Here is a 16,743-nt window from a genome sequence, read left to right as displayed (position 1 = left end):
CAGTATACCAGTAAACTGGACAATCATTCAATAGAAAAACATAACCAGAAGTACTCTTTCTGCATGATGTATCACCAGCCCAATCTGCATCAGCATAACAAGTAATTTTTGGTTCTCTGTCATTATTGGGTTCCAACATTAAACAAAAATCTAATGTACCCTTCAGATATCTTAGAATTCTTTTGACAGCTTCCCAATGATACAAGGTTGGTTTACTAACATATCTTGACAATAGATTGAGAGGTAATGCAATATCTGGCCTAGTCCAATTAGATATATAAAGGAGTGAACCTATAACTGATCTGTAAAATGTGTTGTCTTTAAACTCAGGGGAAGATTCATCAGTGTTTCTAAGGAAATCAGTTTGCATAGGGGTGTCACAGGTTTTAGCATTATTTAAGTTACATTTGTTTAGGAGTTCGATGATTTTATCTTTCTGTGTAAGTTTGAATCCCCTTTTAGTTTTGTTAATTTGCACACCAAGGTATTTATTCACTTTACCCAGAGATTTCAGTGAGAAGTGTTCATTTAACTTATTTACAAAGATTTCCCTGCTCTCTTTATGCTTTCCAATGTATAAAATATCGTCCACGTAAATTAATACAAATTCAATATGATCATTACTCTTTTTTACAAAGAAACAGTTATCAGCAGTGGTGGCGTTGAAATCCATGGTCTTAAGTACTTTTACCAAGCAATCGTACCATCTTTTGCCGGATTGCTTTAATCCGTACAGACTCTTATTTAATAACCAAATTTCGTTCTTATTAGTGTATTGACTGTGTGGTGCTCTTACATATATTTCCTTATCTAATTTTGCATGTAAGTATGCGGTCTGTATGTCATATTGGAATACGTCCAGATTGAGTGCAGATGCTACTACAAGGGCTGTTTTGACACTCTCTGTTCTCACTGTGGGTGAATATGTATCAGTATAGTCTTCTGGATATTTTTGTGCATAGCCTTGTGCAACTAGTCTAGCCTTGTATAAGGTATTGCCTCCTTCTAAGTTCTTAATTTTATAAATCCACCTGGTACCTATAATTGTTTTATCCTTAGGTGCGATCGCAGGTGTGAATACATTTAATCCTTGTAAACTTTCCATCTCTTTTTCCATAGCTAGTTCCCATTTTTCTCTTTCTTCATGTGGAAGTTTCAATACTTCTTCATATGTATTAGGTGTTATTTGTTCTCCATTCATATGCATTATGTAATCTTTGTATTTATTTGGTATTTGGTTTCTATTGTTTCTAATAGTTCTTTCAGGCTTGCTATGGTTATCATGCAAATATCTAGCTTCCTTTTTTGTTAATGTGTCTGTCTTTATTTTATGCTGACTATTAGTCCAAGTTTTGGTTTTGTTCTTACTTTTGTTAATATTTTGATTTTCTGTTGTTCCTTCCTCGCAAGATATCGTATCTTTACATTTATTAGGAAATATTTCATTAAGGTGCAATTTTGACCAATTGGCCTGTTCATGGAACACAGCTGTTCTGGATACTATAAATTTGTTATTACTATCAATAAATCTGTACCCTTTGGTTCCAGTTTCGTATCCCATGAATCTTAATCTCCTGGATACGTTTTCTCCCTTTCTCCTCAATTGTTTAGGTATGTGTACGTCTGCAGTGACTCCAAATATGTGCATGTGTGATAATTTGGGTTTTCTATTGTACATCACCTCATATGGTGTCTTATTCACAATACTGGACCAGGTTCTATTTTGAGTGTAATTCGAATAATGTAATGCCTCTGACCAAAATTGTTTGCCTAAACCAGCATCCTCTAATGTGCACCTAATCATGGTTTGTAGTGTGGAATTTTTCCTCTCTGCAACTCCATTTTGAAATGCAGAAAAAGGATTGGACGTGAAATGTAACATTCCTCTATCCTTTAACCATTGGGAGAATTCTTTAGACATGAACTCACATCCCCTATCTGTCATAATTTGCTTTATTCTGATATTATGTTGTGTTTCTATACGTTTGTAGAATTCCTTAAATTTCTGAAATGTTTCATCCTTGTGCTTTAATGTGTAAACAAAACCATATCGGCTGTAGTCATCCACTATTGTTAGGAAGTAACGTTTTCTATAGGTAATTGAGGGACTTAATGGACCAACTAAGTCCATGTGTACCAAATCAAAAATACTGTTAGTTGATCTGTTAGATTTTTTTGGTCTGGGACTGGTTTTTAGTTTGGTGGACTTACATACTGAGCATTCCAAATAATTTTCACAATTTTTTATTTTGACACCTTCTGCGTGTTCAGTCATTTTTTGTACTACAGGAAAGCTTGCATGTCCTAACTTCCTGTGTAAGATGTGAGCACACTCATCATGAATTGGTTTACCTATTTTTGGTTTCTTTTCTTTGTGTGTATTTTTGTGATCATGAGTTATTCTACACTCATCATTGTCACTGTTACTGACATTTTCATCATCTGCTTCAATACAATCTTCCATATTTGAATCAATGTTATGTAAACATCTTTCTATAGTTATCAGATAGGGTAGACCTCCTTTTATCATTACAGTACCTACATTTGTTTTGTTCTTTTCTATAGTTGCTTTCCCCTTTGAGAAAACTATATTGATATCAGATTCTCTGCTTAATTTTATGGCACTTAGTATGTTGTGAGGTATTTCTGGGATTAATAATACCCCCTCTATTTTCCCTAGACCAGGCAAGGTCACATTTCCTTTGCCTAGTACTTGAACCTTTTCTTGATTAGCTACCTTTATCACAAACTTATCTTCTATAAATGAAGATAATATACTTTTGTTGTTGGTGGTGTGATTTGTTGCACCAGAATCAATAAGCCAATTGTTATTCTCATCCTGCTGTGTTCTGGTGCTGTCTTGTTTATTTAGCCCATTCAGTGACCCAGATTTCCTCTCTTTTGAATTTTCTCTACCCCCTCTACCTTCTTTGTAATTTGGTGGGCTTCTATATTTGTGTCTATCTGTGGAAGATTGTCTGTAATTATATTTGCTCCTATATTCTGGTCTATGTCTCTCTCTTGAGACTTTGGGGCAGTCTCTTCTACTATGTTCCCTGGATCCACAATTGTAGCATCTAAAGGCCTCATTATGTTTATCTTGAAAGACTACTTTCCTAAAAGGTTTGTGGTCTGTTTGGTTACTGGATCGATTTTTTCTTGAATTGTCTTCTGCTATCAATTTGTTAGATAGACTTTCTATGGATAAATATCCCAAATTAATGGTATCTAAGTGTGACATAAAGCTATCCCATGATGGATCAAGTGAATTGATAATAACACTTTTCATTGTTTGATCTGAAATCACTTCCCCCCTCAATTGTAGCTCAGCTCTTATTTTGTTTAGATTTATCAAATGCTCACTTATAGAAACCCCTGGTTTTACTCTAGAGGAAAAGAAATCCTTAGACATTCTTGTGGTTGTAGCTACGCTATCGCTGTGAAATAGATTAAACATGCATTGAATTATTTCTGATACAGTTAGGTTTGGTTTGATGCTATGATACATTGCAGGAGACACGCTAGATATTATTATGAAAAATGCTCTATGATGTAAACAATCTATTTTTAAAGTCCAAGGTCTTCTTGGAGGGCTAGTTATAAAGAATAGTAAATTTTCTTTCATGAAAATAACCTGAAGCTGTTGGTACCACTCTTGTAAATTAATGCCATCAATTCTAAGTTTTGGGAAGTCACTGGGTAAGTTACCTACATTATTCTGTCCATTACTTACAACCTGGGGCAGTCCGTGATCTCTCAAGTGCAGGAAATTACAGAACGGCATTGGGATGCTTGCAATGAGTCTGCGCGGTTCTCTGGCCAGTTCAAGTCCTTCTGGGTCGTCTACGTAGTTTCGCACATGCGCGTTGCTCATTTCTTCTTTGGTGGCGTCGTGGAAGGTTCTCTCCCTTTCAGCTCTCTCGATCCGCTCCTCCTCAGATGAGTCGGTCTCTGGCTCGGTTTTTGGGGTTCTGGTGGTGGTGACGGTTCTTTTCTTCTTTTTGTGTGCGTTGGTATTCGATTTTGTCTGTGGTGTAGGGCGAAATCGGCATGGCTCTCTGGGCTCGGGCGTCGTCGCTTTCGAAGTCAGGATGGGAGCGTGCAGGTCTTGAGTCGCCGGTTTGATTTCTTGCTTCTTCGTAGATGTCTTGGTAATTTTCAGTCTTGGCCCAAAAGCAGCAAAAAGCGTTTTCATTGCTGATTTTACTTGAGATTTTGTTAAATCGTCTTCACTTTCTGATTTTGGATCATCTGAAGAGTTTGAGACTTCTTTCTCACTTTCTTCGTCTGATAGTGTTTTTCGCGCCAGAAATTTTGAACTGAGCGTTTTGATTGGCTCTGCTTCATTCTCTTTTGAAGTTCGTTGAAACCAAGATGGCTGCCATTCAAAATTTCGCGCGGGATCACATCTTTTCTTTTTAACAACTATTTTCTCAGTAGTCATCTCACTTACGGTTTTTTGATCTTTGGGTTTTTCTTTAATGACGTTTTTCTCTCTCGCTGCTCCGCTGTTCTTCAGCATCTCCTGGAGGTCCGCGATGAGACTTTCATCATTCTTTTGGCTTTTTAGTATCTTTAATATCTCTGACCTGAGTTCGTTATTTTCTATTTCGATTTCTTTCTGGTCATTATTTTCACTCATTAGTTCTTCTTCTTCAGTGGTGTATTCTTCGGATTCTCTCGAAATCGCATTGGTGGATTCGTTGACCATCTCTTGATCAGTTTCTATTTCTTTGCTGTAGGCCCTGGTGTTGGGCCTATCTTTCTTGGACATTTTTAATTACTTATTGAGTCAATTAACCATCCTCTGCTACCAGCTTGTTGCAATATTTTCAGGATCAGACTCAATAAAGATAATTGGAGTTAGAGCTTTAAATATATTTCTTTTTAATTATGATAGGCATTCTATATTCACTGAATATTCAAGGTAGAAGCTACGAGAATGGTGAGGGTGGCTCCTTATATATACAAGGGGTGGAGCTAGGAATGGGAGTGGTAAGTTATGAATACATTAAAGTCCAAAGAATAAGTTAACCTCTGATGTTCCATATATACATTATTTACACATTGGAGAATAAGGCATTTACATCTGACAGTATATGATAACAGCAGCAAGATTGTTGATAGGTAAATATTGGAAGAATGAAGCTTTGCCTACTATCGAGGAATGGACTTTGAAGATGGCCAGTTTTGCAGAGATGGCGAAGATTTCAGCATATTTAAAAGATTGTTCACAAGAGACTTATGAATGGGAATGGAAAAGGTGGATAGAATATGTTCAGAACAAATACCAAACTAGAAAGTACCAAATAGCTTTTATTTGAAAACAATGTATTAGAAATATTTTAATGTAAAGAGATAAAGAGGGAAAATTATATAGGGGGAGGGATGGGTTCAGGTATATATATCAGTATTATTAGTTATGAGTATATAATAGGGAAGTCTGGGGGGGAGGGTTAGGGTGGGCTAGGGAGGACGGGAAGTTTGGGGAGGGAGGTGGGGGGGTGAAAAAAAGGGGTGAAAATGTAATTGTAAAACTTTTGCAATAAATATTACGAAATATTAAGAAAAAGCCTCTGCTGTGGATACCCAAACAGGTATTTTCAAATAATAAAGTTTTTTAACCTTCTCCCAATTCAACCATAAAAGCTTCATGTATTTGATGTCTTCTAAAATACCCTTGTATTTTTGTTCCTTTATACAATAAGAAAGCATGCCAACCCATCAACAAATCGTGTCCCTCCAAATTTAATAGTCTAGTATTCCTCAGAGTTATCCATTCTTTTATCCACGTTAAACTTGCAGCTTGATAGTACCATTCAAAATTGGGCAGACCGAAGCCCCCCCTTGATTTAGCATCTTGTAACAGCTTTAACTTTATTCTCGCCTTTTTCCTTTGCCATATATATCTCGTTATCATTTTATCTAAGTCTATAAAAAATTCTTTATCCAACTTAATTGGAATTGTACAAGACTCTAGGCAAGACATTCATCTTAATGGTTGAAATCCTGCCAATCAAAGACAATTGGAAGTTGCCCCATTTCAACAAATCTTGCCCTATCTGTGGTTTAAGCTTGTTGTAATTGTTTTCTTTCAGAGCACTACATCTTGGTGTTAAATGTATCCCCAAGTATTTCACTTTGTTTGTGATCTGCATTTTCGAAATCTCCATCAACTCTTCTTTCTGTTTTTTCCAACATATTTTTAGTCATTACTTTCGTTTTATCCTTGTTAATTTTCAAACCAGCTACTTTTCCAAAATCTCCAATAATTTCTATTAATTTACTTATTGTCGTTAATGGTTCTTCAATAATAAAAACCAAATCATCTGCAAAAGCTTGGAGCTTGTCTTCTTCCTTTCGAATCTTCATGCCCTTTCTCTCTTTTTCTCCTCTGACACGCCTATTTAAAGCTTCTAATGTCAATATAAACAACCGTGGGGATAAAGGACATCCTTGTCTCTCGTGCCTTTTTCTATTTCAATCGCATCCGTCAATCCTCCATTTATCATTACTTTTGCCGTTTGTTTAGAATAAATAGTTTCAATGGCCTGTACAAATTTCCTCCCGAAGAGAGCCTTTGCGCACAGGATAACAGGGCATTCTGATGCCCATAGAGGAAAGAAAAATGCACATCACCGTACAGATTGGGGAAGAGCCGTGTAGTGTGGAGATAGATGGTGGATCCTAGATCTCCACAGTCTCCCGGGCAGCTATAAAGAAGGCAGCCCCATGATCAAGGAAAGAGCATCCCAGTCCTGGGAAGAGGATTTTCCCCTGTGAAATTCAAGCCGTTCAGGGGCCATGAACAATCCTGGAGAAGGACCTGCCCAGCCTGCTTGGGGCAGAAAGGTTTAAAGACATTGGCAGAGAAGGAACCACACACACCCTACAAGGAGAGGACTTTCGTGGGGGGGGCTGGTGTCCTTGTCCCCACTTTCCCCGGGTGCAAAGGGAGGGGGACACGCAAGGGGCGGGCTTTGGGCAAGGCAAGGGGGGGGTGAGGAGGCGCTTTGCTGTCCATCCATCCGTGTATCTACTAGGTTGAGTAGGTTGAGGCCCCCCAGCCCCTCCGCTGCCTTCGAAGCCTTTGCGCCGCGCTCCCCGACCCCCTCCCCGCCCTTTGGAGAGGAGCCTTCGCCTGCCGTCGCCCCTCCAGCCTCCCACCCGCGGAGGACGCACCACGCTGAGCCGCCAATCAACCGACCCCCCCCCATTTTCTCCCCCCCCAGGCTTCCCTTGAACGGCCTCCTCCCCCCCCTCCTCCTCCGCTCAGCGCCTCCGTCTCTGAGCACCGGGGGAGGTTCCGCAGCTGGAGGGCCCCCCTCTCCTCTCCCCTCGCCTGGCCCAGGTGTTGCCGCCTGGAGGTTGGGGGGCGGAGACGGCTGAGCTTCCCCAGCACAGAGGCTGCGGGCCTTGGGGGGGTCCGGGAGGGGCTCAGCGCAGCCCTTGGCGGAGGCAGGAAGGGGCTTCTCAGTCCTGGGGGAGGAAGGGAGGGACCTCCGGGGCTTCTGGGCAGCCGCTGCCAGGCGGGAGGAGCGCCGGGTCGGAGGAAGAGCGGGGAAGCGACTGAGGGGGGGGGGGCGGGAGGGACGAGGGGAGCCCCTCATCTGGGTGCAGCTCAAAGGGGCGATTCCTCCTCCCAGGAGCCTCCGACTTCGCCCCTCCGGCCTCTGCGGGGAGCCGGGCGCCCTTCCTCCCTCCCCGCCCGACGGCCGCCACCTCGGAGGGGGCGAAACCTTCCAGGGAGCCCCGTGGGGGCCGATCCGCTCCCCACAAGCGCGGCTTCCCCGCCGCCGCCCCCTCCACCCGCCCGCCCGCCTCGCAGCGTCTGTGGGGAGAGGGAGAGAGGCCCCCCTGCAGCCCCCGGGGGTCCCTCAGAGGCCGCCCGCCTGCCCTCCCCCCACCGCCGTCCTCTCCCGCTCCCAGATCCTGGGGCCACGCTCGCCTCCCCCGGGTCCTCCGGCCGCTCTCCTCGGTGGGGCCGCCGCAGCCTCTGGAGCCGGAGCCCCGACGTGGCCCGGGAGGGAAGAGGCGCCGGGAACCCCGCCAGCCACCCCTCAGCCCGGTTGGGAAGAAGCCCGTCCAGGCGTTCGCTCGCCCGCTGCTCTCCGACCGGCTCCCTGGCGAGGCTCCCGGCCAGCCCCGAAGAGGCTCCTGTGGGGAGGGGAGGGGAGGGGAGGGCCTCAGGCAGACCCCTTGCTGGGGGTGGCCCTGCCCGACCTGGGCGCGAGGGAGCGGGACAGGACGCTTGAGTGACAGCTGTCTGTTGGGGGGGAGGGGGGAGGGGAGAAGGGAGGCGCAGGGGCAGGAGGGGCCTTGGGTGCTGGGGGGGGGAGAAGGGGGGGCCAGGAGCGCCCGGGGAGGGTGCAGAGAACCAGAGGCAGCCGAGGGACTTTTCTCCCCTCACTAAAGTTTTCAAAGCAGCTTTAGAATAGAATCCAAATGGGAGACTTTGAGACAATCACTGGGAGATTGGGAGTTCTAGCTCTGCCTTAGGCAGGAAAGCCACTTGGGGGAGTTTGGGCCAATCCCCAGGAGGCTCTTGAGTTCCAGTCCCGCCTTAGTACTTTCTGATTGCGGGTGTGAAAGTTGGAAAATATTTTCTCAGATTAATGTGGGAGACCAGAATTGGGGATTCCTAGAGTGTGAGATGGCCGAGTGTCGAATATTGTGTGGTGTGATGGAGGAAAGTGAAATGGTGGGAAAAGACCAGTTCCATGTTGGGCAAAGCCTTAAGTCTCTCTGCCTTCTGCTTGTGGGAGAACCAGAGAGATTTGTGTGGTCACTGTGAATCTTAGACTGATCTTGGTCTGATCCATCAGAGCTTTTCTTAGCTCCTTAGAATGGAATTTGCAAAGGGATCCTGTTTGCAATTAGGAGCCATTATAAGACATAAAAATTGATTCCCAATTGATCAGCAATTTGTGTAGTTGGAGAGCAGAACAGCTTCCATGGGTGCCTCTTCCTAGAAACCAGGAAGTCCCCCCCTTCCCTCTATTCACCCCCTTCTTGGACCTGGATGAATATTATGCAGCATTGAAGGTTTGTGACCTGGTCAGTGATGCGGCTGCCTTTAGACAGGATCCCCTCAACCTCCTCCTGGGGAGAGTCTCCAGGTCCCCTTTCTCTGGGCACCTTCTCCAGCCCTTCACAGACAAGAAATGCTTTACGTACAAATTGTAAAGTGGAAAATTAAACAGCCTGAAAACTGCTATTTTATTTCTCTGGTGAAGGAAAGTTAAAAACACAGTGGAAATTTCTTTATACACTTTATTCTTTTATTTACTTTATTTTTATTTTGGTGTGAAGTATACACAAAGATAAAAACCCCAAACTGAAATCCCAGACAGCTGTTCTGCTGAACATTTTCTGCAAAGGAGGTTTTAATCAGGAAATCAAGACAGAACAATATAAGAGGGATGAAGATTTCCCTCCCCAGCTGAGAGCCAGTCAAACACTGCATTTCACATCATTCTGACATTCTCAGGGAGAGGATCAGGCAACCAGGCTGGTTCCCACAGCTTCCTCCTGACCTCTTTTCCTGCTTGCTCTCTCTCTCTCTCAGGTACACTTTTAGATGCTGTCAGGAAGAACAAGGGCCCAAATTATTTTTTATAAAGTGTCACATTCAATAGCTGTTGCTGATTTAGTGAGCTGAAAGGAAAGGGAACTACAAGAATTCCAGTCATTCAACAGTTTCCCATTCTGAAACACATAAATATGATTTTCTTTGATTGCTGCATACTATCTAAATGTAAAGAATATCTCCTTTCAAATAAAATAAACCTTTAACAATTCTTCCAGTATCATAATGGTGTTATATCTCATGTTTTTAGATTTGTTCTGGCTGTGAGCTGCTCCTTTGTGTTGAGGTCTGGCCTCAGAAGGATAATGTAGCACTTGGGGATGAAGATGCAGCCCAGCAGACCAGCACTGGAGGCCAGGATGGAGAAGACCTGCACAGCCACCATGGATTTCCCTTTGGTGCTCAGGTAGGTGGGCACAAAAGTCACCCAGACACTGCAGAAGACCAGCATGCTGAAGGTGATCAGCTTGGCTTCGTTGAAGGCCCCAGGCAGGTTCCTGGCCAGGAAAGCCACCGTGAAGCAGATGGCAGCCAGGAAGCCCATGTAGCTGAGGGTGACGTAGAACATGACAACGGCCCCTTCGTTGCATTGCAGGATGATCTCTCCAGGCTGGGAGTGGAGGTCAGAGTCAGGGAAGGGGGGAGAAACTCCCAGCCAGATAGAGCAGATGAGAATTTGGACAGCAGAAGAAGAAAGGATGATGGAGTTGGCCAAGCTCTTCCCTAACCATCTCTTCACCCGGTTTCCTGGTTTTGTGGCCAGGAAGGCCAGCACCACCGTGATGGTTTTGGCCAAGAGAGAAGAAACGGCCACTGAGAAGATGATGCTGAAAACCGTTTGTCGGAGAAGGCAGGTGGCTTTCCTTGGTTGACCAATGAAGAGAGAAGGAGACAAGAAGCAAAGCAGGAGGGAGACCAGGAGGATGTAGGAGAGGTCCCGGTTGTTGGCTTTGACAAGGGGAGTTTCTCGGTATTTAATAAAGATGATTAGAACAAAGTCTGTGATTAAGAACAAGAATAGGGCAAAAGAGACCAGGATGATGCCCAGATGTTCCTCATAAGAAAGGAAGGTTATGACTTTGGAGATACATTGGACTCTGTCCACATTTGGATATTTATCATCTGGACACTTGGTGCATTTTTGTGTGTCTGAGAAAGCCAAAAAGAAATATTTCTTTAATATACTGGGTTTTTTTTACATTTCAAGAAATACCTTTTTTGGATGACAGTTGTTACCATGGGCATTTTCCAAGAAGTATTTCCTAGCTATTTCATTAAAAAGAGCAAAAGAAGGATATTTTTTTTAAAATGTAGCTAGGTTAATGAAGGTGAGGGAGGTTCTAGGATGTTAATTATTTCCTGTGTAATGTGTAGACTCTTCATAGGAACCTACATTATTAGAGGTTAATAATGAATCATAAAATCATTTTAAGCAAACATCCTGAGTCCTGCCCCATGGCAGTTAATATTCTGGACTTGGAGGATACCTACAGTATCTTGTAACATCTGGAAGCAACCTGGAATTAAGGAGAAACTTCCTATCAGTGAGAGCAATTAGCCAGTGGAACAGCTGACCTCCAGAAGTTGTGTGTTCTTCAGCATTGGAGGTTTTTAAGAAGAGACTGGAAATCCCTTGTCTGAAATGGTATAGAGTCTCATACTTGAACAGGGGGTGGACTAGAAGACCTCCAAGGTCCCTTCCAGATCTCTTCTGATTGATTGATTGATTGATTGATTGATTGATTGATCTACATGACTGGCAGAATAATTGTGTAATGAGTTCCCTCCCATAACTATCCACAGCACCAGATTATGGCCCAGTGACACCTTCTCAGTGATCCTCAAGGGGAGGATCCAATATACAGTGGATTGAAAGGTCTTTCAGAAGGTGGACCTGAAACAATTCATCAAGTTTCAAAGAACTCAGATGTTCCTAAAAAGCTAAACATAGCAGCACATATCCAACAGTGGTGGGTTTCCCGTGGTTTGGACCGGTTTGCAAGGACCGGTAGTAAAACCGGCAGGAGGCTCCGCCCACCGAACCGGACGTCATCATAAGAGATCTGAACATGTGCAGAAGCGTGCATGCTCCCATTGTGTGAACCGGTGGTAAAGATAAGCAGAACCCACCCCTGAAATCCAAACTAAAAAGCAGAAGAGATATTTCCTCTGCTGTTAGTAAAGCTTGCCCGGTCTGCCACCCCCTCCTCCCATCTCTTCCCAGCCCCTCCTTCCAAGTCTTTTTGATTTACTTCCTTTTAGATGAGAAATTGTGCAGGTTAAAAATAAAAAACCCAGGTGAGCTTCGATCTGTCTTTTAACTTGCACTTTCATGGAAACACTCTGCATGGATCCAGTTCCACAAAGCCTCCCATTTTCCTCAGTGTGACCCACCTTCCTGAGTGGAGAAGGTCCCCTCTGGACAAGGAACGCAGTCATAGCAGCAAACTGGCTCTCCTTCTCGAGCCCTCTTGACAAAACCAGGATGACAACTTTCCACACATTTGGACTGAGGCAGGGACTAAGCAGAAAAACAAAGAATGCCAAAGGAAATATGTTAGGACTCTCCATCCATGGAAAACGGAGGGAGAATTAGATGGAGAGAAGTAGCCTCTGATCTTCATTGGGGTAAATATGAAACCTCTGACTACTTCTAAACAGATGCAGGAGGTAAAACAACTGGCAGATTCTTCCTTTAGTTTCTCCTTTTTGCTTTCAGAATTTAACATTACAATAAAAGACTTTTCTATTTAATAAAGTCAAGAGGGATGGAATTGAAAAAAGATTTAAATATGATGATATATTCATCTTAAAACTGAGAACAAAGTTTACTGTAAAAGATTGAGGAAACTTTTATTCCATTAGGTTTTTTAATGTAGAATAAAACTATGATGAAGAAAGAAAGCTCAGACCAGTAAGATCTTGAAAGGTTTCCATAAAACATGGCAAGCCACTCCACTTAGGTCCCGTCTGTTGAAGAGCTTCCATGAGATGACACCACCTGGCATGGGAGGCCCACCACCCTGGAGACTCTAGGCTTTGCCCACTTGATATGGGACCTCAGGCTTTGGAAAACAGAGAAAAGGCACCAAAATTTCTCTCACTTTATTGAGCAACTTTAGCCGTGAAAGAGCATCTTGGTTGATAGTAAGTCTCTGTCTTTCAAAATATGTCAGAGTCTGTATCCTGGGATATTCCTTGAGGAGAACCAAGAAGGCCTGAATGGCCAGATCTGCTTTTATCTCTCCATGTTGGTCCAAGTACAGTTTCCTGTCAGAAATATTCCAAAATTCATTCTTCTCCAGAAAGGGATGAAACTAGAATGGGAACATCCAGGAATTTGAAAAACAGAGAACTTTGTTTCTTATCCCACATTGAATCTTTCTTCTACAATTGTCTCATCTCCAAATATGGTTAAATAGTATACAAATACTGCCATCATCTTCAAAAGTGAATGAAAAAGTTGGAGAAAAATTTGTCGATCATATACTGACAAAATATAGAGAAAATATAATTGACACAATTCATCAATTATAGGGAACATTCTAGAGCAGATAAGAAATAAAATGAACAGAGAAAAAAAAAGATGATTCATAAACTCTTTGAAAACAACAGGTTGATTCCCAGAAAGCATGGGTTGATCAAGAAGAAAGTTGTCAGGCTAATCTTCTCCCTGGTCATCCTGATGGAAAACACCTCCAGATGTGCTAATTCTAATTTATTGTAATGCGACATTAACAAAATGTTGCAGATCTGAAAGGACAAATCTCCCACCAACTCTTTTCTCAGCCTGAAAAGTTAGCCAGGATCCTTTCTGAGTTTCTTTCTCTCCCATTATGCAGCTGCAGGATTCTCCCCTCTTCTCTGATCCTTCCCTAGGCAGCCTCTCTTCCCCTCATCCCAAAAGTCATTCTCACACATCATTACACTTCCTAAATAGATTATGGGAACTCTGGTGACATCTGGATTTCAGGAAAGGACTCTGTAAGGTCCGGCCTCTCCTCCTCATTCAGGAAAGTACAGACTCTTGAAACTTGGCCTTTCAAAAGGAAGCTTTTATTGGGAAGGAGTGGTGGAAGGACGGAATCAAAGGAGGCTCTGGGGGCTCTCAGGCAACACAGTTAGAATAAGGGAAAGTAGAAACCCTCCCAACAGTCCAGTGGGGATTCAGCCAATCCACAGGTGTGAAGATGTTTTTGTACCCATAGGTGTGAGGAAATGATAAGAGAACTTTCCCAGGGTCCTCTTCCGACACATGGCCCCCCCTCCCCTTACGCTCCCCAAAAGGTGAGAAAATGCCAGGCCGCTTAGGCACCAGGCTAAAGGTTATAAATCAATGGGCTGCAGGATACAAGATACATGGGGGGAAGAAAGGGGTAGAAGGTAAAGTATAAATGTAATCCAGGGTCCCCTCCTTCCCCCAAAGAAAGGCAGATTCACGTGATGTGATTAGAAACCTGAGGGGCAGATAGTATGATAACTAAGTTATCAACTGTTCAAAATGATACTCAAATAATTTTAACCCTTTTAAATCTTTCCTATGAAATCTGAAGGTGATAGATAACAGTTTGCCATTTCCCATAAATTTTTCTATGTTGTCATTAATATAGTAATTAATACAATCTTAGAATAAGCTAATATGATGTGATTTAAAGAATATAAAGTCTTTCAATTTACAGGCCTCATTTGAAACTTCATTTTAAAAGTTTGATGAAATAACAATGGTTTTAAATCAATTTAAATCAGAAGCAAGCAACAATTGTTGAATCGGATGGATTGAATGGATGGATGGACTGGAACTTAATTTGCTGCTGGCATCCCTGAAGGAGGAGTCTGGTTTGAAGGCAGGCTGCTTGGAGATGGCTGGAGAGGCCATGGACCCTCAAGACTCAAAGTGGACAGAACGGATGACTGAAGAAATGGATTCTTTCAAGAAGATTGAGGGAGATTGGGGAATGGAAAGTAGTTGTTGGGAAAGATCCTAATTAATTTTTTAAAGGAAATGCATTATTATTAAGAATCAAACAAAGATGTTTAAACCTGGACAGATTCTGGATGGATCAGAGATGATGATTATGGTGGTCTGTGGCAGATAAGAAGCTCCTGTAAATTTTCTGTGAGTTAAATGCAACAGCAGATAGTAGACCATTTTGAAGTTTTGAAATTTAACTTTATTGTTGGATTGCCTGAATAAAATAAAATTTAATAAGAGGAATAAGTATGAAGGCTATTGCTTAACGCATTGTAAGCCGCCCTGAGTCTCCGGAGAAGGGCAGCATATAAATCAAATTAAAAAAAAAAAAAAAAAAAAATATCAAGTTTCCAGAAACAATATTTATGATTAGGACACAGAGAAAGATGTATGAGTAAAAAGCAATAGAAAAAAATCTGATTTTTAGCAACTAGGACTTGACTAACAATAGAGTCTCACATGAGAACATTAATGGTGGACTGGAAGAAAGATGAGGGATACCAAACTTGATAGGCATGTTTGTGGAAATGATTTCAAAATCATAGTTAACTGGAAACAGAATCTGAGTCAGCAGGGAGATGTTCATGGAAAGAAGGCAATTGCAGCCATAAGAATCTCAGGAAGTGAATGTTTTGGTTTGGGGAGACCCCAACTCAAGGACCAGGTCCCCTTGCAGGCACCACGCTTGGAGGAAAATTTGCAAAAGATCTACGTGTGAACTTCAGGGAAGGAGAAATAAGCCAAGGAAGAGATCAAAGGAGCTGCTCTTAGCCCTGAGGAAAGAGAACAAGGAGAAGAGCTGAAGATCAGGAGGAGTCTGGGAGCCCCTTTTCCAACTGACACAATCTCTCGGTTGGAGAAGGGAGGATGCAGCCCTCTTCCAATCACTGACACACGTTACACACGAGTGTAAGATCTGCTCACTATTATTCCAGAGTGTCAGACACGGAAAAATGAATTCAGTTACAAGAGAGATTTTAGCTGAAGGAGAGAAAAAAATATGATAAAAGGATGGACTGTTTTAGAGCTGAGCCAGTAAAGCAGAGAAGTTCAGTCTCCTCTTCATGGATTGTCAGAATGCAAAGACTGAGCAGCCATCAGTCAGAGAAGCTTTAACTGGGATTCCTGCAGAGAGGAGGGGTTGGGCTAGATGGTCTCAGGGTCTCCTCCAAATTTATGCAGGTTGTCATGCCACAACATGTAACTATTGTGCAGTTGTTGCTCTAGCCCCACCTAGTGGCCGGGGGCAGATAAGCCTAACTGTATGGTCTGAAGCCAGACTCCCTTTTCTCTCAGCCTTTGGAGGAGACGGAAGCAGCCGGTTTGACCGAGACACATGGTCAGCCGGAGGCCTCCGTCCCTCACACGGAGCATCTCTGGAGAGGTTCCAGCTGCTTCTTTGTTGGCTGTTAGTTAATGCTGCCTATCTCCTATTTATCTTTGATTCTCACTCTCTGCATTTCCTCAGTTTCTCCGTGCCCTTTTCTCCCAATGAAACACCCAGATCCACCCCAGGCTCCCTTTCACTGGAGGAGAAGAGGGGGGTTTAGCTGCCTGTTGAGCTGCACACAGACCCACCTGCAGTGGGGACGGAACAAAGGGGAAATTCCACCATGCTAATCACAAACCCACAAATACAGGAATTCATTTTAAAAAAGAATACAACATTTTCAAATGAGCAGAATTTAATATTAAAATGCCATGGTATCTACTCTTTGCAACCATTATTCCCTGAGTAATCGAATTGGACAGATCTGTTGAGATGGTTCCCCTTCTTCTCCTCTGGATTCTTCCTCCAAAGGATTTAAGATTGATGGATCCATATCGGAACCCCATACCTGCCACGGCTGCAGACTTGTAGACCCCAAAGTTTTTTCTCCCTCCTTCCTTCTCCTCCTCCTCAATCTGGAGGAATAAGCGGCATTCAAGGCCTGGGCCAGAGTCTTCATCATACTGTAACATTGATAGTGATTTGGGATCAGGATCCTGTTCTCTTTCTCCTGGGTCTCCAGTGGGGCTTTCTGGGTGCATCTTCTGCGGCCTTTGACAGAAAAGACATTCTTTGAAAGAGAAAAGTGGAAATAAAGATCTTGAAACTTTTCCTCCACAAAGAAATGGGGTTCAAAGGCATCATCCATTGGCCTTTCTTTTAACAGATAATCAAAGATCCAAATACTATGGA

General features: G+C 42.9%; 1 protein-coding gene and 1 long non-coding RNA gene across 2 annotated transcripts in view; one reads left to right on the top strand and one right to left on the bottom strand.

The window, feature by feature from the left end:
- The window catches only part of LOC148112027 (uncharacterized), a 449,893-nt gene that overhangs the window by 324,805 nt on the left and 108,345 nt on the right, over positions 1-16,743 (top strand). The window lies entirely within an intron of this gene.
- The window catches only part of LOC148112029 (vomeronasal type-2 receptor 26-like), a 91,063-nt gene continuing 83,646 nt past the window's right edge, over positions 9,327-16,743 (bottom strand). Inside the window, exon 7 of the mRNA XM_087879372.1 lies at positions 9,327-10,738. Within this exon, the coding sequence (XP_087735498.1) occupies positions 9,828-10,738 (911 nt within the window). The 3' untranslated portion in view covers positions 9,327-9,827. The remainder of the gene's footprint in view (positions 10,739-16,743) is intronic.

This window comes from Pantherophis guttatus, chromosome 15 (assembly GCF_059756535.1).
Source record: "Pantherophis guttatus breed Tessera chromosome 15, ASM5975653v1, whole genome shotgun sequence".
Classification (NCBI taxonomy): domain Eukaryota; kingdom Metazoa; phylum Chordata; class Lepidosauria; order Squamata; family Colubridae; genus Pantherophis; species Pantherophis guttatus.
The sequence above is the reverse complement of the archived record's forward strand: the minus strand, read 5'-3'. Positions and strand labels throughout refer to the sequence as shown.